This window comes from Chiloscyllium punctatum, chromosome 5, assembly GCF_047496795.1.
Source record: "Chiloscyllium punctatum isolate Juve2018m chromosome 5, sChiPun1.3, whole genome shotgun sequence".
NCBI lineage: Eukaryota > Metazoa > Chordata > Chondrichthyes > Orectolobiformes > Hemiscylliidae > Chiloscyllium > Chiloscyllium punctatum.
In genome coordinates, this window is record NC_092743.1 from 9144633 (window position 1) to 9168997 (window position 24365).

Below are 24365 nucleotides of genomic sequence, written 5' to 3' on the forward strand. Positions count from 1 at the left end.
TGGACAACATCCAGGTTTGGAATGACAAGTGCCAGGCAATGACCATCTCCAATAAGAGACAATCCAATGGTAACCCTTTGACATTTATTCACTACTGAATGCCCCACTACCAAAATCCTGCGGTTAGCATTGACCAGATATTGGATTAGCCATTTATATACATTTATGCACTTGCTACAGCAAGTTACAGGCTAGGAAATTTGCAGTGAGCAACTCACCTCCTGTATCTCCCAGCCTGGACAAGGCACAAGTCAGGAGTGTGAAGGAATACTCTCTTCTTGCTAGAAAGAGTGCAGCTCCAAAAATACTAAAGCAGTTTGAAACATTTCAAGACAAGTCAGCCCATGGCATCACATCCACAAGCTCCATCAATGCTCAGTTGCAGCGGTGTGTACTTATTACAAGATACACTGCAGCTTGGTAAATAATACCTTCTAACCTCAAGGCAACTACTACTGTGGGCAGCTGGTACATGGGAACACCATTCTCGGAGTTTCCATTCAAGGCACTTGGATTTCCTGACTTGGAAATAGACCACTGTTTCTTCAGTGCTGCTGGGTCAAAGAGTTTGGAACTCCCTCCCCGGTGGCATTTTGGGTTTACCTACAGCACACGAAGTGATTCAAGGCGGCAATTCACCACCATCTTCTCAAGGGCAACTGGATAATAAATGCTGTCCCAGCCAGTGGTACATACACCATGAATAAACTTGAAAAAAACACTCCCATGTGACAGACAGAAACAACTCATTTATATATGGGTTATGTTTTATTCTATTTACAGACATTAGCTATAAATATAATACATCATTTCTTGAAAAGACATTTGTGTTCATTTTAATTCTGTCGATACATTAAATAACATATTAAATTTGCAAAGTTCCATCATAATGTAGCTAGCTGGGTCCAACTCAAAACCCTGTGGCTGTGAAATAAACATTGGATTGAATTCAATCAAACCAAAAATAGGTATGCTTCATTATTCAGCGCCATCTTCTAAACCTGAGATAATATTGAGGAAACAAATGAATATGTAAAACAATAGGGCATTGGAATAATTCGTGTAAGCAATGTTTAATTTTACACCTTAAAGGGGTGAACGTAAACAATTTGCTTTCGCACAATTACCAATGAGGAGTTAGCTCATGCATTAATGCTCTTTTCCCACAGACTACACAGTTAGTGATCACTGGTCTTTTGATTTAGTAAGAAATGAAGGCCAAAGAAAGAAAAAGCCAAAGTTACAACCGATATCCTCTCAGACAACTGCAGATATTCAAACCATGTGCTGGAAAAGGTAACAGCAGTTTTAAACTGCATCATTAACAGATGGCCCAACCTGCACACCTATATTCAACATTTGCATTAAAAAAGGTCTAAGCAGAGATGAATGATAAATATATTCAAAAATCATCTTACATATGCACATCAAGTTCAGAAGTCCTTTTATTGTGAAAGACAAAATAATTTTAGGTCTGGTTTAGTCCTCAACCACCCCCCACCCCACCCATTTGTTCTGTACAGTTTTGAGTTACTAGTTCTGTATTTGTGGGTGCAGGGTACAACTGCAGGAAATTTCAACAATAGCTACAAAAGAAAGCAATCAGTACATATGATTCCTTCTGAGATTGACAGTGATAGGGACACGAGGTGCTGCCAGTTCCTCAGATATTGTTGATAATTATCAAGGCCGGTGTGGAGTTCTGTTGGCTGGTTTCACACTGCACATTCTGGTCGGCAAGCCTGGCGAAGACTCTGGGCGTCCCAAGATTATATACACCAGCGTGAACAAAACAAGCCTTCAATGGAACAGTGTAAACCTCCTGGCCCTTCAGCTGAATTTTGTACTGGGTCTGTCCAAGCCATGTGAATGAACCATGGACCTCCAACATTTCTGGACTAGGAGAAAGAAAACATTCACAGATCAGCTAACATCTCATCTGCTAATCATTTGACTTATTCTTGTTCCTAAACTAAGTGGAAAGAGAGATGTGAGATAGATGTCTGAAAGGAGGGCAAGAATAATGTTGTGTGCGCCTACATAAAATGGCAGGCAGAGTAATAACCCATACAGGTTTCAATAGTAAAACATCTGACCTGGAGGGGAATCTGTTTAATATGAGGAGAGCTTTAACCATGTGCTGTAAAGTGTTAGCAGTAGATTAGGAACCGCTTGTGCCTCTGCTCAAAGGAGAAACAGAGGGGTCTTCCGTGATACAGATGGATATTCAAAGATGACAAGGAAAAGGTGAGGACCAAAAACACAAAATGGGAGGTGTTAACTCTGTACTCTCAACAAATGGCGTTGAACACCATTAATTTTGGATAAAACATACTGCAGCAACCCAACTGCAATTTTAATCGTAATATAACTAATACAAAACATTCATCAGTCTAATTTTTTTTTAAAACTTTGGACTAAATACAGATTCACTCAGTGCAAAATAAGTGATCTGCAGGGATAAAACTCGATTCAGGAAAAAGTTATTTTATGCTGAGTAGGTGGTGCTGGGTCTTCTACTTTTTGTCATTTACATAAATGATTTGGATGCGAGCATAAGAGGTACAGTTAGTAAGTTTGCAGATGACACCAAAATTGGAGGTGTAGTGGACAGCGAGGAGGGTTACCTCAGATTACAACAGGATCTGGACCAGATGGGCCAATGGGCTGAGAAGTGGCAGATGGAGTTTAATTCAGATAAATGCGAGGTGCTGCATTTTGGGAAAGCAAGTCTTAGCAGGACTTATACACCTAATGGTAAGGTCCTAGGGAGTGCTGCTGAACAAAGAGACCTTGGAGTGCAGGTTCATAGCTCCTTGAAAGTGGAGTCGCAGATAGATAGGATAGTGAAGGCGGCGTTTGGTATGCTTTCCTTTATTGGTCCGAGTATTGAGTACAGGAGTTGGGAGGTCATGTTGCGGCTGTACAGGACATTGGTTAGGCCACAGTTGGAATATTGCGTGCAATTCAGGTCTCCTTCCTATCGGAAAGATGTTGTGAAACTTGAAAGAGTTCAGAAAAGATTTACAAGGATGTTGCCAGGGTTGGAGGATTTGAGCTATAGGGAGAGGCTAAACAGGCTGGGGCTGTTTCCCCTGGAGCGTCGGAGGCTGAGGGGTGACCTTATAGAGGTTTATAAAATTATGAGGGGCACAGATAGGATAAATAGACAAAATCTTTTCCCTGGGGTCGGGGAGTCCAGAACTAGAGGGCATAGGTTTAGGGTGAGGGGAAAGATATAAGAGACACCTAAGGGGCAACTTTTTCACGCAGAGGGTGGTACGTGTATGGAATGAGCTGCCAGAGGATGTGGTGGAGGCTGGTACAATTGCAACATTTAAGAGGCATTTGGATGGGTATATGAATTGGAAGGGTTTGGAGGGATATGGGCCGGTGCTGGCAGGTGGGACTAGATTGGGTTGGGATATCTGGTCAGCATGGACAGGTTGGACCAAAAGGGTCTGTTTCCATGCTGTACATCTCTATGACTCTATAACACACCAACATGGTATCTACTTTCAATAAGCTAACATGTGACCCATTAGCAATGCAAGGACTGACTGTGATAAAGCTGCAGACAATGAACAATAACGATTCAGAATGAAAGATTCAGAGAAGCTGCTAATAATTTTTCTGATGAAGTCAAATCCCAAATGGACACACTTGCCTTGCAAAAATATCTGACAACATCCGTTTAAGCTTCAGGTAAATTAGATTTTAGAAAATGCGAAATAAATAAATTATGCGGAAGGTAGAAAGAGAAAGGCTGATTTCTCGGCCACCTTTCATTGCCTCAGGAGATCCCAAAGTCTGAAGCTGAAGAGGAACGCAACTTGTTGGCCTGACTGGTGGGCACTTTTACAGGAATTTTGCAAAGTGGCTGAAGTCACTCAGAGTCCTCCAGAGAATAGATACCGGGAACTTAACTATTTCACACGAATAACCAGGACTTAGAATTGCAAAGCAAAATACTTAAATTTCCATGCAGACTGAAAATGGAAAAAGGCAGTTTGGAAAAAACAAAGAAGCCAATTGCTAAATATCTCGGAACAGCAAGATGACATTAACATAGACAAGTATGAAATACTACTCCCAAATTAAACTGACATCAGTACTGCATAATAATGACGACAAAGAGTTGGCAAATGCATATGTACTGATACCACTGATGTATATACTCCTGATGAAATATTTCCAAAAGTTTAAATGTATTCCCCTTTGATCTCCACCAACTTGTCATTCAATCTGTTCTGCTTCCACTCAATCACAGATCTTCCCACGTCTGTTCTCCCACACTTTCAGCTGCTTAAATCATTTGTTCCCTTTCAACTGAAAGACCATAGACCTGAAACACTAACTGCTTCTCTCTCTACGGCTGCTGCCAGACCTTAGTGCTTTCAGAATTTAACTTTTTTAAAAAAAAGTTACATCCAACTAATGTATGAAAACAGACAAAGATGAAAGCTTCAGACTATTCATAGCCAAACTTAAGGGAGTCAGGCAGCACTTCAATAGTCGTCAATATGCAATAAAGTGACCTGGCATACACATGCGTATTTGAAGGTCACAAAACTGCTCAAGAACAGTTAAGAAAGCACACATTCCCTACACTTTCTTCATAGGTGCACACAGTAGAAGAGCACAGAGTTTTGATGCACTTGCAGAAATTACTAATTTTGACTCTGTCTAGCTTTGGCCACTACCATTTAGGAAGGATGTGAAAAGTCTGGAGAGTTAAGACTGTTCTCCTTAGGAAGGAGGTGGCTCAGATCTTACCTGCAATCTACCCCAGTCAGTGACAGGTTCGAGGCAAGGCAGAGCCAGAGGGGAGAGAGAGGGCGCTTAGGAGGAGAAGGGGTTAGCGGGGAGTAGTCAGGGAGTTAGAATTAGGAAGGCTAGCGTGGGGTAGGGTGCGGGGTAAGGGTACGTAGGGTAGAGTGAGGCGGAGGAGCCCTGCCTGTGGAGAGTGGAGGCTCATGTTTCAGACAGGACTCCTCTGAAAGGGGGGTGGTCAGCGAGGCAGAGGTGAGAGGGCAAAAGAAAGGGAGTCTTAGGAAACATTTTGGGGCAGCATGGTAGCTCAGCGGTTAGCACTGCTGCCTCACAGTGCCAGGGACCTGGGCTCAATTCCAGCCTTGGGTGACTGTGGAGTTTGCACATTCTTCCTGTGTCTGCATGGGTTTCCTCTGGGTGCTCCAGTTTCCTCCCACAGTCCAAAGACATGCAGGTTAGGCGAATTGGCCATGCTAAATTGCCCATAGCATTCAGGGATGTGTAGGTTAGCTGCATTAATTAGGGATAAATGTCAAGTAATGGGGATTGGGTTTGGGTGGCATACTCTTCAGAGGGTTGGTGCGGACTTGTTGGGCTAAAGGGCCTGTTTCCATACTCGGGATTCCAAGAAGATTTGCTAAGTGTTCAAAATCATGAGGGTTCTGGACAGCATAACTCAGAACCTGCTCCAGTTCATGGGAGAGAGAACAGGAAACCATTTTCATGCAGTGGGTGGCTCAGAACAGGAACCCACTTCCTGAGTGTAAGGACAGGCAGGTTCAATCAAGGCTTTCAAAAGGGAATTAGACCATTATCTGAAAAAGGACAAATAGGTGAAATGCTCATTTGGAGAGCTGGCACAGACTGGATTGGCTGAATGGCCTTTCTTGCATTGTAATGATTCTGTGCACGCATAATGAGGCATAGCATCATGGACAATAAAGCCTGGAATAACGGAGTGGACCTGCCAGCTATCCGGAGGCTTATTTATGATGGACTGTTGTCCAACACTGGAACAGCATTCAGAGTGCACTCGGACAAATCTTGTGGTCTGTGCTCTCCTCTACATTGGAGAAACAGAGCGCAGACTGGACGACTGCTTTGCGACCCATGTTTTGTCTGCAAAGATGACAGACGCTGGTTGCTTGCCTTTTCAACACATCACTTCATTGCCTGGCTAATGTGTCTCTCTGGCTTCCGACAGCACCCCAACAAAGCTCAATACAAACTCTAAGAATAACCTCTCAGTCTGCTTGGGAAGATTACAACCTTCTGAACTCTATTCCAAGTTCAATAATTGTAGGGCCTGAGCACCTTTACCCATTTCCTTACTCCAACCTGCACACACCAAGCCTGGTCTCTTGTCATCACATGGCCTGCTACCACAAACAATCCAAAACTGGCAGCCACCAACAGTCCCCATTAGCAGCTATTCATTCTCCCAGGCTAACATTGGTCTAGAATCCCTACACTGTGGAAGCAGGCCATTTGGCCCGAGTCCACGGTAACCTTCAAAGAGCATCCCATCCAGACCCACCCCCTACCCTATCCTTGCAACCCTGTATTTCCCATGGCTGATACACATAGGCTGTACATCCCCAAACACCATGGCAATTCAGCATCACCAATCCACTTAACCTGTACATCTTTAGGCTGTGGAAGGAAACCCATGCAGACACAGGGGGACTGTGCAAACTCCACACAGACAGACACGTTCCCAAGGCTTGAATCGGACCAGAGTCTGTGACGCTGTGAGGTGGCAGTGCTAACCACTGAGCCACCGTGCCTAACTTTCTTCCAGGGTCTACACCAACCTTCTCCCAGGTACAATCGGTTTTGAAGAGGAGTCACTGGACATTTAACTTTGCTTTCTCTCCAAAGATGCTATCAGACGTGATGAGTTTTCCAGTATTTTCTCTTTTTACTTGCAAAACTCATTTAGTTTTTGAACTCAGTGCTTCAATGAATGCCAGGTTTAATTGCTTAAAACTTGAAGGTTGCCATTGAATGCATCAGCAATGAAAGACACATGCAATACATGGAAGCACATTAAAGAGATTTCTTAATTAAAAAACAGGTTTCAACACAGAATAAAAGGTTTCTTCTCCAAAAGACATTAGTGACTCAGTTGGGTTTTAATGCCAATCCAACCAACTGCAATATCACCGTTACTGATGGAGCTTCCTAACTCCAGATTATTACTCCAACATTATACAAAAGGGGGTTGGTTTAGCTCATTTGACTGGATTGTTGGTTTGCAAAGCAGTGACACTGACAAGTGAGGGTTCAATTCGTGCACTGCCCGAGTTTGCCATGTCGGACTCTCCTTCTCAACCTCTCCCCTCATCTGAGGGATGGTGGCCCCAGGTTAAACCACCACCAGTTGGTTCGGTTTATAATGAGACAGCAGTCTGGTAAGATGATGAGACTTGATTATACAAAACAGAATTCACATTCCTTGCAATCCATACCCGGAGAAATTCAGAATTTCTGAATTCTGGCAGGATCTGTAGCTAAAGAATCAGGGTTAACATTTCAATTCTGGAATGACTCCTCTTTCATATGTTCATACTGGACTCAAAACATTAATGGTTTCTCGGTCCACGGACGCTCCCAAACCCACTGGCTTCTTCAGCTTTGTCTATGTTTATTTCAGATTTCTAGCACCTGAAGTATTTTGCCTTTATTCCAATAAAATAATCACTGAAATAACAAAGACATAAAGCATTCCTAAGTTATTTTAGAATTAGCAGTTTGAAAATGAAACTTAGAAGTTTTAGAAATGGCCTTACCTTGTGGCCTTGTGTCGAAGATCAATGATAATGTCCACTTCAATCTGACAGCAGTTAAAGAGAACGAGAGTAACTGGTACTAAACATAAACTGCAGGTCAGAGAAAAATATGAAATCACAAAAAAGTGTTAATGGATTCCCAGCACCTACAAATATACATATTTGAGCATAAAAATGGAACTTTAACGTAATACGAAGCTCATATACTAGAATTCTAATGTTTCTAAACTGACATCTCTTTGGCAAAAAGGCCATGAAGTAAAAGTCAAAAAATATGTCTTTATTATTTGAATATAGGAAATGAAGTATTGTGCACTAGCCACTTGATTTACCAATCACATGCAAACACATTCCTCAAAACAATTATAACTCCAATATTTTCTGAGGTTCCACTAACTTGCTTGCTTTTTATCCAGTTCAGTCCTGTGATGTTTTTGTGGAACGTCTCTTTCTGGGTTTAGTTGTAAGCTTATATTTTATAAACTGCACTTTGTCTTCGCTTTAACCAGTTTATCAGTAAACAAAGTTAATGTGAATTCAAAAAATCATTTTCAGCTAAGCACTAAATACTGACCATGTTCTTCTTAAATTGTTTTCACAATGAAATGCAACAATTCAATTATCAGAGAAAATACCCCAGAAGTTCCAAGCACAAGATTGTGCTCAATATATTGTTATGGACCAGACCAAACCTCCTTCAACTACATTAAGGAGATAGCCTAGACCCTAACTTTTGGCTTATTTAAAGGCAAGTGTAAGGTGCTGTGTTCCAGGTGTCACTCAATTGGTCACACTACTTGGCTTTAAGCAAAACACACTTTTGTATTTTAACTGGATATAAGACTAACAAAAGAATTGATACAATTCACTCTACTGGAAAACTTAACAGAACAATAGATTTAACTAAATAGCAATGGTACCAATATAGCAGCATCCGATAAACACACCCTTGGCAAAGGCAAGTTCTGTAAAATAGATTGTCTACTGCGATTCTGGCAGAGAGAAAGAATTCTAGCTTTTTGCAGCCAAGACGTAGGTAACAACTTCCAGAGCCAACTTCAAAATCCCAATCACTGAAAGCTAAACTAAAACCCTGGTTCATGCTGCTCCTATTGTTCTAACTTTTAAAAACCCCAGGGGCTTCACTGGTTGTTTACTTTATTGGGTGGAAAAGACAACTCGTTACCTCTAACTCAAACCTCACTTTGAAAAATAAATAAACCAGGATAAAGGCCATAGTATCGTCACAATATAATGATGGAAGGTGTCCAATTCGTATTATTAGTTTGGAAGCTTTATTTTAAAAGTGGCAGAATTGGAAATCAGTCAAAGATGCAAATAACAGGAAGGGCAACTAAAACCTTCAAAGACACTGATTTTAAAAGACAATTTAAAAAGGAGCACAGAGAAACAAAGTTAAGAAATTCCAGGCCACAAAGTTCAGTCACAAATTAGGAATGTGAAGGAGAGACTTACAGAAGCAGATTAGGCCAGATTTGGAGCTGAACAATTTTTTTTTTAAAAATGTCATGCATTGGATGTGGGAGTCACTGGCCAGACCAGGTAAGGATGGTGGTTTCCTTCTTTGAAGGAAACAAGTGAACCAGGTGGGTTTTTCCTGACAACAATCATTTCAACGTTAATTCCAGCCTTTTACCAAATTCAAATTCCACCACCTGCCAAGGCAGAGGCTTGAACCTGGGTCCCCATAACATTATCTAGCTGTCTGGATTAATAGTCTAACAATAATACCATTAGGTAGAGTTTCAGAACATTAGCATGAGGGAGAGGAAGGCCACAAAGTGATTTAAACATGATCACAAGTCTTGGATTGTGTAAACTGATGAGCATGAGGGGGATCAGAAGAGTACGGGTAAGATATCTAAGAATAAAATGCTTTAAGTCTTCCTCACCTTTAGGTGGAAGAAACTGTGGGACATTGAGGACTGAAAGAAGTGCTATGACAGAACTGAGGAGTGGAGGAGTCAGATCTGCATGTAGCAAAACTTTATAGTGCCTTTGGCGTGACAAGGCGGCCCAAAGCATTTCATAGGAATATTATGAAACAAAGTATGAAATTAATTCACCCAACATGTTAGGAGACCAAAGGTTTGATTGGAGGTGGTAGGTACTTTGGAGAGGTGAAGACGACTGAAGTTTGCAACTACAACAACTGAAGGCCAGGGTCTCCAATGCTGGAGTAATGAAAGCTGGAAGTGCACAGAGGCTAGAATCAGAGGACTGTAGAGATGTCAGGGAGTTGCAGGGCTGCAGTAACCTGGCCTGACCTTTGTTAATTAGGTTACCAAGAAACAGCTGTAAATGAGGTAAAGATCACAGCCAAGGACAGATCCAGATCTAGAGTTAAAGGATGGGTGTTGGACGAGGTAGATAAAACAAGCTATTGCTGATACCTTCTCATAGTTAGATCAGTAAGAGTGGGCATAATCAAGATCAGAGGAGTAGTGACACTGGAGGAGGATGGCGTAAGTGCCCATGTGAAGAGATACAAGTCAAGAAGGACAGAAAAAGATAGTGCATGGTCTTCACAGGTATGCCACTGGAAACACTAGTGTTTCAGTGCTCTGGTAGAAGTGGAAACATAAAAGGCCAGCACTGAATTTGAAAAACAGAACTGGGACATGACAACATGCGCAGGGACTACGAAAAGCAAAGGGAGATTGGAGGTGGGGCTCGTTTGGCAAGAGAAGAGGAAGACAGAATGCAATGTTAAGAGATATCTTGAGGAAGAAGAGAATGCTACCCAAGGCTACAGAACCATTTAAAATATCAGCAACCATGAGTGTCAGGGGTCACCAGGGTGGGTGTAATGTCAAGATAAACTTGGAGATGAGATATAGAAGAGAGACAGGGGCAAGTGGGAATCTGTAAAGAGGCTTGGTGGGAAGGGATGGAGATTTCAGAAGCAGCTGATCAGATAACATCAAGCTCAGCGACAAAATATAGGCACATGAGTGCAGGACCTGGAGTGTAGGGAGGTTAGGAATATGGCATCAATCTTAAAGGAGGGTGCCTGTAAACAGAAGAGTGGCTTGAAGTGTGTATATTTTAATGCCAGAAGTATACGAAATAAGGTAGGTGAACTTGCAGCGTGGGTTGGTACCTGGGACTTCGATGTTGTGGCTATTACGGAGACGTGGCTAGATCAGGGACAGGATTGGCTGTTGCAGGTTCCAGGGTTTAAATGTTTTAGTAGGGTCAGAGGTGGGGGTAAAAGAGGGGGGGGGGGGGTGTGGCTTTGCTTGTCAAAGATAGTATTACAGCGGTGGAAAGGAAGATGGACGAAGATTTGCCATCTGAGGTAGTTTGGGTTGAGGTTAGGAATAGGAGAGGTGAGGTCACCCTGTTAGGAGTCTTTTACAGGCCTCCTAATAGTCCTAGAATCGTTGAAGAAAGGATTGCGAAGATGATTCAGGAGAAGAGTGACAGTAATAGGGTGGTTGTTATGGGGGACTTTAACTTTCCTGATATAGATTGGGAAAGCTATAGCTCAAGTTTGTTAGATGGGTCAGTGTTTGTCCAATGTGTGCAGGAGAGTTTCCTGACACAATATGTAGATAAGCCAACAAGAGGTGAGGCCATACTGGATTTGGTTCTGGGTAACGAACCAGGCCAGGTATTAGAACTAGAGGTAGGTGAGCACTTTGGGGACAGTGACCACAATTCGGTGATTTTTACTCTAGTGATGGAGAGGGATAAGTGTGTACTACAGGGCAAGAGTTATAGCTGGGGGCAGGGAAATTATGATGCGTTGAGGCATGACTTAGGATGTGTGGATTGGAAAAGTAGATTCCAAGGCAAGAGCGTAATTGATATGTGGAACTTGTTCAAGGAGCAACTATTGAGTGTCCTTGATAAGTACGTACCTATCAGGCAGGGAGGAAAGGGTCGTGTGAGGGAGCCGTGGTTTAATAAGGAATTAGAATCCCTTGTAAAATGGAAGAGGGCGGCCTTTGTAAAGATGAGGCGTGAAGGTTCAATTGGGGCGATTGAGAGTTATAAGGTAGCCCGGAAGGACCTCAAGAGAGAGCTAAGAGCAGCAAGGAGGGGACATGAAAGGTCCTTAGTTGGTAGGATTAGGGAAAACCCTAAGGCTTTCTATAGGTATGTTAGGAATAAAAGAATGACTAGGGTTGGAATAGGTCCAATCAAGGATAGTAATGGGAAGTTGCGTGTGGAGGCTGAAGAGATTGGGGAGGCACCGAATGAATACTTTTCGTCAGTGTTCACTCAGGAACAGGACATTGTTGTCGATATGAATACTGAGGTACGAATAAGTAGAATGGATGGCTTTGAGATATGTAGAGAAGAGGCGTTGGAAATTCTGGCAAGGGTGAAAATAGATAAGTCCCCTGGGCCTGATGGCATTTATCCTAGGATTCTCTGGGAAGCAAGGGAGGAGATTGCAGAGCCATTGGCCTTGATTTTTGTGTCCTCTTTGTCTACAGGAGTAGTGCCAGAGGACTGGAGGCTAGCAAACGTGGTTCCCTTGTTCAAGAAGGGGAGTAGGGATAATCCTAGTAACTATAGGCCAGTGAGTCTCACTTCTGTTGTGGGCAAAGTCTTAGAGAGAATTGTAAGGGATAGGATTTATGCACATCTGGATAAGAATAATGTGATCAAGGATAGTCAGCATGGTTTTGTGAAGGGCAGGTCGTGCCTCACAAACCTTATTGAATTCTTTGAGAAGGTGACTAAGGAGGTAGATGAGGGGAAAGCGGTAGATGTGGTATATATGGATTTTAGTAAGGCGTTTGATAAGGTCCCCCATGGTAGGCTACTGCAGAAAATACAGAGATATGGCATTGAGGGTGAGTTGGAGGTTTGGATTAGGAATTGGCTGGCTGGAAGACGACAGAGGGTAGTAGTTGATGGCAAAGGTTCATCTTGGAGTGCCGTCACTAGCGGTGTTCCGCAAGGATCTGTTTTGGGACCATTGCTGTTTGTCATTTTTATAAATGACCTGGAGGAAGGGTTAGAAGGTTGGGTGAGCAAGTTTGCGGATGATACGAAAGTCGGAGGAGTTGTAGACAGTGAGGAAGGATGTGGCAGGTTACAGCGGGATATAGATAAGCTGCAGAGCTGGGCAGAAAGGTGGCAAATGGAGTTCAATGTAGCTAAGTGTGAGGTGATTCACTTTGATAAGAGTAACAAAAAGATGGGGTACTGGGCTAATGGTCGGATACTGTGGAAGAGCAGAGGGATCTTGGTGTCCATGTACACAGATCTCTGAAAGTTGCCACCCAGGTAAATAGTGCAGTGAAGAAGGCATATGGCGTATTGGCTTTTATTGGTAGAGGAATTGAGTTCCGGAGTCCTGAGGTCATGCTGCAGTTGTACAAGACTCTGGTGCGGACGCATCTGGAATATTGTGTGCAGTTTTGGTCGCCATACTATAGGAAGGATGTGGAGGCACTGGAACGGGTGCAGAGGAAGTTTACCAGGATGTTGCCTGTTATGGTGAAGATCCTATGAGGAAAGGCTGAGGCATTTGGGGTTGTTTTCATTGGAGAAAAGGTGGTTTAGGGGTGACTTGATAGAGGTGTACAAGATGATTAGGGGGTGACAGTGAGAACCTTTTTCCACGTATGGAGTCAGCTATTACAAGGGGGCATAGCTTTAAATTAAGGGGGAGTAGATATAGGACTGATGTTAGGGGTAGGTTCTTCACTCAGCGAGTCGTAAGTTCATGGAATGCTCTGCCAGTAGCAGTGGTGGACTCTCCCTCTTTATGGGTATTTAAGCGGGCATTGGATAGGTATATGGAGGATAGTGGGTTAGTGTAGGTTAGGTGGGCTTTGATCGGCGCAACATCGAGGGCCGAAGGGCCTGTACTGCGCTGTATTTTTCTATGTTCTATGAGATCGTGGCAATGTGCGACTAAAGGGAACAGGTCAGACAGGGTGAAAAAGAGGCTGCTGGTTTGGAAATTAGCTAAAAGTTAACACTCCTCTCCAAGATGATCCTGGCATAATGCTGTTGGAGCATAAAACACAGAAGTTTCACTCAAGAAACGGAAAATGACACTGGTATGTTGTTGTGAGGAATAATCCTTCAATCTTACATTCGCAATCTACCATGATGTTCAGCACAGAAGTATATAATTAATTCTTTCCCTTCAAGCATATTTTAGCATCGTTAATTCCATGCTAAGACACTTCCAATTAGACATGTTTAAAAAGCAAATTACAAACCTCTTTTGATGAAAGGGATGGTCGTAGTATTCAGGGTAATGCAAGCTGATCTTAATAAGGTGGGAAAGCTGTTCCATACTCGGTCTTGCAGGCTGCTGTGGCTGTTCAGGTCGCACAAATTTCAACAGAACCATTTCCTGTGCTTCCTGGAATATGCAAGATAGGGACCAAAATAAATATGCAAACTAGATAACTTATTTCTTCCCAAAACTGAACTCAATAGCAATCGTCGCTCAAGGGTCAGAAAATGTCTGCAGTTCATACAATGCCTTTAAATGCATGGTTACTGGAAACTGTTAGGTGAAAGTGAGGACTGCAGATGCTGGAGATTAGAGTCTAGATTAGAGTCTAGATTAGAGTGGTGCTGGAAAAGCACAGGTCAGGGAGAATCCCAGGAACAGGAAATTCAACATTTCGGGCAGGAGCCCATCAGGAATCATGATCATTAGAAATTCCTGATGAAGGGCTCCTGCCCGAAACGTCGAATTTCCTGCTCCTTGGATGCTGCTTGACCTGCTGTGCATTTCCAGCGTCACTCTAACCTTTACTAGAAACAGTTACAGAATCAGATCAGCTCCAGTCACATCCTCATTTAGGTAGTGCATTCCAGATCCTAATGCACGTGGACTGCAGTGGTCCAAGGCAGTGACTCACTACCACTTTCTCTAGGGCACTAGAGATAGTCAATAAATGCTTGTCTAGCCAGTGACACTCATGTTCCATGAGTGGAAAAAAAACCTCACACCTTAAAGATGCCACTTCTCATATCATTATTGTTGGTTGTTGTCCAATGGCCAGGGATGACTGAAAAATTCAGGTCCAAGTCCCTGGAATTTCCCTCCTTGCCTCAGATATATTGTACATGGGCCTTTGATTTATCCACTTTTAAGCCTCCTAAAACCAATAATTCATCTCTCAATGCTAAGTTATTCAAATACATCGCAGTTTCCCTCCCTGATTTCAAGATCTTTCTCTACAGAAAATATAGATGCAAAGCAAAGCATTCACTTAAAACATCAGCCACATCTTCCAGCTCCACACAGATTGCCATTTGGATCCCTAGTGGTTCTACTCTTTCCCTAGTTCTTAGTTTGTCTCTAATTGAGGAACCTTGATTATCTGAAGGGCACGGACGGGAAGCTTTTTTGTTCAGTTAGTCGAATTCCGCACTGAATGCCAGATAACAGTTTAGACAAGTATCGAGACCTTGCTGGATAATCTGATATTCACATGATCAAATGCCAGATAATCAAGGTTCCTCTGTATACTTTTAAAACACCTTTAGATTTTTCTTGATGTTACCTGCGGTATTTTTTCTAATTTCCCATCTTTGCTCTCCTAAGTTTGAGTAATCCCCTGAATTTGCTATACTAAGGCATCTACTGTTTTCAGCCTTCAGTTTCTACAATAAGTTTCCTTTTCTCTCTCATCTCTTCGATCCTATACATCCCTTGACATAGAGATCTTTTCATTTGTTGGTCCCACATTTCATTTTACATGAACACAATGACATGATGTGAATTCAGTAGATATTGGTGAGACCGCACCGGAGTACAGTCTGCAGTTTTGGTCTCCTTATCTAAGGAAGGATACACTTACCACGGAGTGCAGAGGTTCACTGGGCTGATACCAGAGATGGTAGGACTGTCCTATGAGGAGACTTTAGTTCGAATAGACCTGTATTCATTGGCGTTTAGACTGACAGAAAGGATCGGATTGAAATGTATAAAATTCCAACTGGACTGGACAGACTAGATGCAGGGAGGATGTTCCCCCTGGTTGCAGAGTCTAGAACCAGGGGCACAGTCTTAGGGGGACACAGGGTAGACCATTTCGGACTGAGGAGGAAACATTCCCACTCACAGCATGGTTAATCTGTGGAATTTTATTGCTACAGGAGGCTGTGAAAGCTGGTGATGGAGTACATTCAAGAAAGAGATTGACACATTTTTAGATATTGAAAGGTATGATGGGAAAACAGGAATATGGCAGTGAAATAGATGAGATCATACTGAATGGCAGAGCAGGACTGAAGAGCTGAATAGCTGACTCTTGCTCCTAGTTTTTAATGTTTCTTACATTTGTAATTGGTAGAGGCAATGACATTAAGAAAGCACCAGGGCCTGCTGACCCCTACAACAAGACGAAGACTTGCTTATTCAGAAAGCACTTGCAGACATGATTGGCTAAATGGCAGTGTTGTGCGTTACAACATATTTGTGATTAAGACAAAATAACTTGTATTAATCTTATTAATATAAAGTAAATCCAAGAGGGGACAGATTCAAACTCAGTGAAATGTAAATACAGGCCTGATATTACAATATCATTCTTCACAAAGAATTGTCAATATATGGCAGAAACCATATGGAATTATTTTATACAAACAAGGAGTTGTTACAATATGGGGACTGGAAAACATTTTTTGTTTGGATAAATTAAGATGACTTGCAAGGTGTTGTTCATTTTTAATATTTGCAGTCCACAGGTCCAGGAAAATACCAGCACAAGTCATATTGAGATTAAGATCAATTTCAGAAGCAAATTAGAGAAACATTATCACTAACAGAATGGATTACAATGGAATGGAATGGACTGAACTGGATCAAGCTAGGCTGTTGAGTCAGAAAGGCATTACCTGTACTTGAGGCAACGAACAGGCTTCTTTTCCAATCGACTCCAAAGCAACATGAAGCTGGCCTTCCAATATAAGCTGCTTGTTGTCCTCAACAACATATGCCTGTAACAAGAAAAAGGGAAAATAAATTTCTGTGCCACAAATATTTCACTGAAACTTCCACCATTGTTCAGTGAGAGACTGTTACTTCATATTGTATGAACAGAAAGTAGACCAGGTACAAGACTATCAGTTTGCATATAAAGCTGGCTGCTCCCTTACTCTTTACACAAAGAGCCTAATAATGGCTGGTCAATTTTTCAGTTAATCACAAACAGACATTCCGCACCTAGATGGCCATTAAAGCTAATGAAGTAGTAGATCCCTAAACACTAACAAAGTACATGCTTCCACAACCATCTCAACCCCAGCCCTGACAATGCCCTGGATCCAAACGTACACAGCAAATTTGTCCATTTCCATACAGACCAAGTAAACCTATATAAACTAAGTCACTGGCTGTGAATAAATACAGGTACTACAGTTTTCCTCATTTTTGGGAGGCATTGTCCTGAGACGGTCACCATTTTCGAACAGGAAAACGTCCAATGGCAACAAACATAGAACAGCAAAGTACAGGCCGGGTCCTTTGGCCCTTGACATTGTGCCAGCCTTTTATGCTACTCTAGGATCAGACTAACCTACATACCTTTCATTGTTCTATCTTCCATGCGCTGATCCAAGAATTGCTTAAAAGTCCCTATGTATCTGACTCTACCAAATCTGTTGGCAGAGCATTCCACACACGCACCACTCTTTAAAAAAAAAACTTATCCCTGACATGTCCTCTAAACCTTCCACCAATCACCTTAAAATTATGCCTCCTCGTGATAAACATTTCTGCCCTGGGAAAAAGTCTCTGGCTATCCACTCGGCGCCTCTCAACATCTTATACACCTCTATCAAGTCACCTTTCATCCTTCTTCACTTAGATGAGAAAAGCCCTAGCTCCCTCAACCTTTCTTCATAAAGAATACACTCCAGTTCAGGCAGCATCCTGGTAAATCCCCTCTGTACAGCTTACCCATCTTTCCTATAATGAGGCGACCAGAATTGAACACAATATTCCAAGTGTGGACTAATCAGAACTCTACAGAGCTGTAGCATAACTTCACGGCTCTAAACCCAATCCCCCAGCCAATGAAAGCCAACGCACCATATATCCTTCTTAATACCTCAGAACGAGATTACCCATCATAACCACGGTGGCTCAGTGGTTACCACTGCTATCCCTCAGCGCCAGGGACCCAGCTTTGATTCCCACCTCGGGCAACTGTGTGTAGATTTTGCACATTGTCCCCGTGTCTGTGTGTTTCCTCCAGGTGCTCCGGTTTCCTCCCACAGTCCAAAGATGTGTGGTTAGGTGAATTGGCTATGCTAAATTGCCCATAGTGTTCGATACATTAGTCAGGGGGTAAATATAGGGTAGGGAAATGGGTCTACAAGGGTTACTCTTTGGAGGGTTGGTGTGGACTTGTTGGTTCAAAGGGCCAGTTTCCATACTGTAGGGAATCTAATGTTTAAAAAAAAAAGCACAACAGGTCTTTCAGTCCTCCAAGCTTGTGCCAACACATTTTGCCTTTCCATATTAAAACGGTCTTCATTTACAGGATCTGTACTCCTTTACTCCCATCCTATTCATGTATTCGTCCAGATGCTTCTGGAATGTTATTTGTCTGCTTCCAGCACCTCCTCTGGCAGTATGTTCCAAGCACTCACCACCCTTTGTGTGGTGCCTCATCTCAAAACTTCCCTCCTCACACCTTGAACCGGTGTCCCCTAGTAATTGACCCTGGGAAAAAGCCTCATACTTACCACTCTATCAATGCCATTCACAATCTTATAACTTTATCAGGTGACCCCTCAACCTCCTGCATTTCAATGAAAATAAACCCAGTCTATCCAACCTTTATCCATTGCTAAAATCCCCGATACCAGGCAACATCTTGATAAACCTTTTCTGTACCCTCTCCAAAGCGTCCACATCCTTCTGACGTTGACCAGAAATGTATGCAATAATCCAAGTGTAGCCTAAAGTTCTATAAAGCTGCAGCGTAGGATGCCTATCCTTATACTTAATGCCCCTTCCTAAGAAGCCAAGCATGCTATAAGCCTTTTTTACTCCGTTATCTACCTGCATTGCCACCTTCAGTGATGTGTGGACCTGCACACCCAGAACCCTCTATATGCATAGGGGATCTGCCATTCATAATTTCCACCTGTACTTGATCTTCCAAAATGCATCACCTCACATTTGTCTGGATTGAACCTCATCTGCCATTTTTCTGCCCACACCTCCAACTGATCGATATCCTGCTGTATGCTTTGACAATCCTCCTCACTATCTGCAATTCCACCAATCTTTGTATCATCCGCAAACATACCAATTAGACCAACCACATTTTCCTCCGAATCATTTACACAGACCATAATAGGTCTGAGCACTGATCACCACTAGTCACAACCCTCCGTTCCAAAAAGCATCCTTCCACCGTTACCCTATGACAAAGCCAATTTTGTATCCAGCTTGCCAGCTCACCCTTGGTACCATGTGACTTCATCTTTTGTACCAGCTTGCCATAAAGGACCTTGTTAAAGGCTTCACTGAAATCCATGTAGGCAACATCAACTATTTTTCCCTCAATCTTTCACTTGTTCAAACAATTTGATTAAGTTAGTGAGGCATGACCTCTCCTGCACAAAACGATTCTTCGAAATACGTATACATCTTGTCCTCAAGAATTTTTTCCAATAATTTCCTGACCACTGACACGAGGCTCATGGGCTTGTAATTAACCTGGATCATCCCTGCTACCCTTTTTAAACAATGGGCCAACATTGGCTAATCTCCAGTCCTCTGGGACTTCATTTGTGGCCAAAGAGGATACAAAGAGGTCTGTCAATGCTCCAGCAATTTGTTCTCTTGCCTCCTTTAACATTACAGAACAGATCTTATCAGGATTCAGATATTTATCTACCTTAATAGTTTTGAAGACACACAACATCTCTTCCTTTTAAATAGCAACTTGGCTTAAACATTTGGCAGTCCCTTCCCTGAGATCACGTATCTCCAATTCCTTCTCTTTGGTGAATACTGACAGTGTTCATTTAGGACCTTACTTACCTCTCCTAGCTCCACACAGAGATTCCCTCCTTTGTCCTTGAGTGGGCCAACCTTTCCCTTGGCTAATCTTGTTATTTTAAAACAATGTATAAAAAGCCTTGGGAATTCTCCTTAATCCTTTGGCTAATGACTTGTCATGACCCCTTTTAGCCTTTCTAATTCCTTGCTTCAGTTCCTTCCTACTTTCCTTATATATTTCAAGAGTTAAATTCCTTAGATATTTCAAGGGCTTGATCAGTTCCCATCCTCCTAGGCCTTACGGATGGTTCCTTTTTCTTTTTAACCAAGATCATAACATTCCTGGTCATCCAAGGTTTACGTAACTTGCCATACCGATCCCTAATTCTCACAGGAACATACCACTCCTGAACTCTTATCAACTGCTGTTTGAAAAGACTCCCACGTGTCCAATGTGGATTTACCCTCAAACAGCGACATCCAATCAAAATTTTCCTGTTTAATATTTTTGTAGTTCGCCTTCCCCCAATTTAATATCTTCACCTTAGGACTGCCATGATCCCTATCCTTTCTTAAAACCATGGTATTATGATCACTAATCCCAAAATGCTCCCACACTGAATATTCACTCACCTGGCTTGGCTCATTTCCCAAAAACCAGGTCCAGTATATCCCCTTCCCTGGTTGGGCTGTATCCTCCCTCGGTACAGCTGAGTGATACACCTTTACCAATAAAGCAACTCCTCCACCCTGTTTACATACCTTTCTATCACACCTTAAACTTTTGTTCCTGTTTTACAGCATCCACAGTTCTTTTGGTTCTTATTTCTCCACCATTAAGACGCACTTTAAAGCTCAAGTCAAAGGCTTATACCTGAAACGTCGATTCTCCTGCTCCTTGGATGCTGCCTGACCTACTGTGCTTTTCCAGCAACACTTTTTCAGCTCTGTACTACTCTTAAAACAAAGCACTACAATAAATCAAATCAAAACAAAATCAGCAAGTAATCATCGAGAATTACTGCATCCTGAAAATTCAATCAACCTGAGAACATTTCTAATCAGATGTTCAGTGAAAGAGGATGAGATTAAGACTATGGCGAAGAAAAGCTAAGTGTCACATACTTTTAGGACAATAGGGAGGAAGACGACAGCTATTTGGCTGGAGAGGACAACTCGTTGAGTCAATTTGTGATCTTAATACAAGACATTAATGGAGTCTACACTGAGCACAGCCACAATGGGCCAACTGGTCTCCTTCACTGCCTCACATTTACACGGATTTCTTTGGTTCTATTTGAGCGGTTTGCAAAAACAAAAACAAGTAACTGCTCCATAAAATGCTCACAAAACACACTAGAAACTGCCAGAAACTTGAGCAGCAGTCAGTATTCAACTAGAGTACATTATGAATTTCTGTAATATTTAAATTATTTACTATACCATAACAGGGGAGGCAAGAACATTTTCAAATCACTGTACTGATTTAGGAAGTGATTAAAGTAAGTGTTTTTTATATTCTCTCTGAAGCAAAAGAATTCTGTAACTATTCAAAAATACACCATATCGGCATGACCTTTTAATGTGCACCTCATCATCATAAAAGCTTAAAATAGTATACAAACCTTCCATAATACTATTACATTGAGATCCACCTCACTACACATCTGCACTAATTTGGCAAGATCAGTAGTTTTTGGTCTCCCCGGCCCCATACTTGTCTGTGGTATCATCTTCCGAGATCTTGTAGCATAGCAACTTTGAAAGAAAAAGTCTGCACATGGAGTGGTTGCACTGATTATCTGTAACACAAAGCAGAACCAATTCTCAATGATACAATCACATGGGTTAGTTTGTAGCTTGAATCTGCCAATTGCCCTGTGCTCAACAACTAACTTCTACAAGAACCAAAAGGCCTCCAGGACAAAATACTTGGAACTTTTCATAACAAAAGGACAATAATGGGACTCCAAGTGATTCAAAATATAGATTGTTTCTCTATCCAAAGATGCTGCCAGTCCTGAGTATTCTCAATACTTTTTGTTTCGATTTTCAGTGTCTATAACATTTGCTTGGATTTTAGTAAATTTTAGCGCCCTGTCCAACAGTTTCACTCATTCTGAATCAGAACTCCCAGTATAGAACTCGACTGTTATAATTACAATGTACATCCTAAAACTGAATTATTAGTAACTATCATTATGCAAGCAAAGTGTAAAGCATTCCAATTTGCACCCCACATGAAATAAGCCTATAAAAAGTGTAGTCCTTCTCACTGCTTCTAGAAAACGGTGAACAATAACACAAGAGTTGCAAGGGTGACACCAATTACGATAAAGTGATGTCACTTAGGGTCCCAGGCTAATGTTCTGAGGAAACAAAAACAAAATGCTCGAAAAAGTCAGGTCTGACAGCGTCTGAGGACAAAAAGCAGTTTCAGGTCCAGTGACCCTTCTTCAGAACTGGGGAGCTGGACTCAAATCTCACCATGTCAGATGGTGGGATTTGAATTCAATAAAAAACTTGAATTAAAAAAAGTTAGCCTCATGGCGACCATGTCACAAATGCCTTCTAGTGAAGGAAACTTTCCATCCTAGTCTGGTCTGGCCTATATGTGACTCCAGACCAATAGCAATGTGGTTGACTCTTAACTGCCTTCCAAAATGGCCCTACCAAGCCACTCAGTTCAAGGGCAATTAGGGATCAGCAATAAATGCCAGCCTTGCCAGTGATGCCACATCCTATGAACAAATAAGAAACAAACGTCAGGATGCACCTATTAAGGAAAGATGAACAGGGTGGATATTTTTCTCTTCAACAAGACTGAGGGAAGATTAAAGATTTTGGAAATGGTGCAAGGTTTTGACAGAGGTGGCAGATAATGTTCCCATTTTTGGAAAAGTGCAAAACTAGAAGCCATTAATCAAAGAAAGTGACAGGATCAGAATTGTTACAACTATGCAGCCCATCATGCTTGTAATGGCTCTCCAAAGAGAATCCTGCTTAAAAAGGTATTCTCCTGCTTTTTCACGAACTTGTACATTGTTCCTCTCATTTCCTTCATACCTTGACACAGAAAAGAAAGTGGAACTCAATACCAGGGAGTGGATAAAGCAGACAGTATAGATGCACTGAAGGGGAGGCTAGGTAAGCATGAGGGAGAAAGGAACAGAGGATTACAGTAGAAAAGGAATAAAGCCAGGATGAACCTCAACAAATCCCAGCACTGATTCTTCGGGTCAAATGGCCTGTTGGCTACTTATCCAACAAAATCCAGCAGAATCCATGAGAATTAGCTGAATCATCCACTACTACATTCTAATTGCAAAAGCAATTGTTAAAAAGGGAATGTGCACATCAAATACTCTAGTAAGTCAAAATATCAGTGAGAGACTGCATTTCGTCTTCATTTCAAGCTAAAAACAGCTGAACTTTCCCACCACTATGAAATGGTTCAGTCACGTTGGAGCTCTCTAGCATGCCAGACAATCCATTTTCATCTTCTGCCTTTGAATAACCAATACTTGGAAGCACAATCAGGAAAACATGGAAAGATCTTCCAGAGAGGTTGCAAAGGCATTTAGTACTCTTCTTCAGTGCTCAGACCATTAAGTGTAAGAGTTGGCCCATAATATTGAGGTTGTACAGGATGGTGGTGAGGCCACTTTTGGATTACTATGTACAGTTTTGGTCACCCTGCTACAGGAATAGAAGAGGGTTCAGAAAATATTTACCAAGACGTTGCCAGGACTGGAGAGTTTGAGTTACACGAAGAGGCTTGAATTGTTTTTTTTCCCCACTGCAGCGTGGGAGGTTGAGTTGATAAAATCATGAGGGGGAACATATGAATAGCAAAGCTCTTCTCCCTCCAGTGCTGGAGTTCAAAATCAGGGGCATATTTTTATGGCAAGGGGAGAAAAATTAAAAAGGGACCGGAGGGTGGTTTGCATGTGGAATGAACTGCCAGAGAAACTAGTAGATACAGGAACAGTTATAAATATTTAAGAGATAATCAGATAGATACACAAATAGAAAAGGTTTAGCGGGACATGGGCCAAATGCAGGCAAGTGGAACTAGTTTGGTTTTAGAAAACTTGGTTAGCATGGACGAGTTGGATCAAAGGGTCGGCTTCCATGTTGTGTGGCTTTATCATTTCTACCAGGACAAGTGGAAAACAACTTTTAGGATGATTGAGAAATTACAAACATTACTGGCAAACTAGTGAATTTTACAAAGACACCCAACGGAACAAAGTAGACCACATTACAGCCTTACCCCAGCTAACATAACAGCGAGGAACCTGGTGCATTCCGGGTCATCCCAAATACATTTGCTGGATTCTGTTGAAACTCACTCAGCTTAAAAACTCTGCAGACTATCAGCAATGAGCTGCAAGACCCAGCTAGAAAATTAGGAGTACCAATATCCAAGTCAAAACGAATAACGAAAGCCTGCTGCAGGTTAAAGATTACAGCACATTATGTGGTTGATTCTCACAGAAGTTATCTAGTTACAATTTTTCTCAAAAATCAGGGCTTCAACTGCTTCCATCATCACCTTTTCAGAAGAATTGCCAATGTTAAATAGTCACAAAAGAATGAAATAACCCAGCAAATCAAGAGCACATCAGAAAGTTAGTTGCAAGAAATGCACTGAAATTGAGTGCTTAGGAAATTAAGCTTACTCACTTGTTCACTCCCCAGAACGATATCTGCAAATATATACTTTCCTTCTGTACATGAGGTAGCTAAGAAAGCAAGAAGAAAATTGAACGATTCATCTTTATTTTACTGCTGTCGCCACTTTAAATGGTAAACTATTAGAA

General features: G+C 41.9%; 1 protein-coding gene across 2 annotated transcripts in view; it reads right to left on the reverse strand.

Annotated features, from left to right (window-relative positions):
- Positions 1-749: 749 nt before the first annotated feature.
- trappc8 (trafficking protein particle complex subunit 8) overlaps positions 750-24365 on the reverse strand; it is a 141883-nt gene continuing 118267 nt past the window's right edge. For both annotated transcript variants that reach the window (XM_072569738.1, XM_072569737.1), the window contains 6 exons: positions 24229-24287; positions 21165-21341; positions 16419-16520; positions 13781-13926; positions 7566-7655; positions 750-1898 (listed from right to left, as the gene is read on the reverse strand). In XM_072569738.1, the coding sequence (XP_072425839.1) occupies positions 1664-1898; positions 7566-7655; positions 13781-13926; positions 16419-16520; positions 21165-21341; positions 24229-24287 (809 nt within the window). In that variant the 3' untranslated portion in view covers positions 750-1663. The remainder of the gene's footprint in view (positions 1899-7565; positions 7656-13780; positions 13927-16418; positions 16521-21164; positions 21342-24228; positions 24288-24365) is intronic.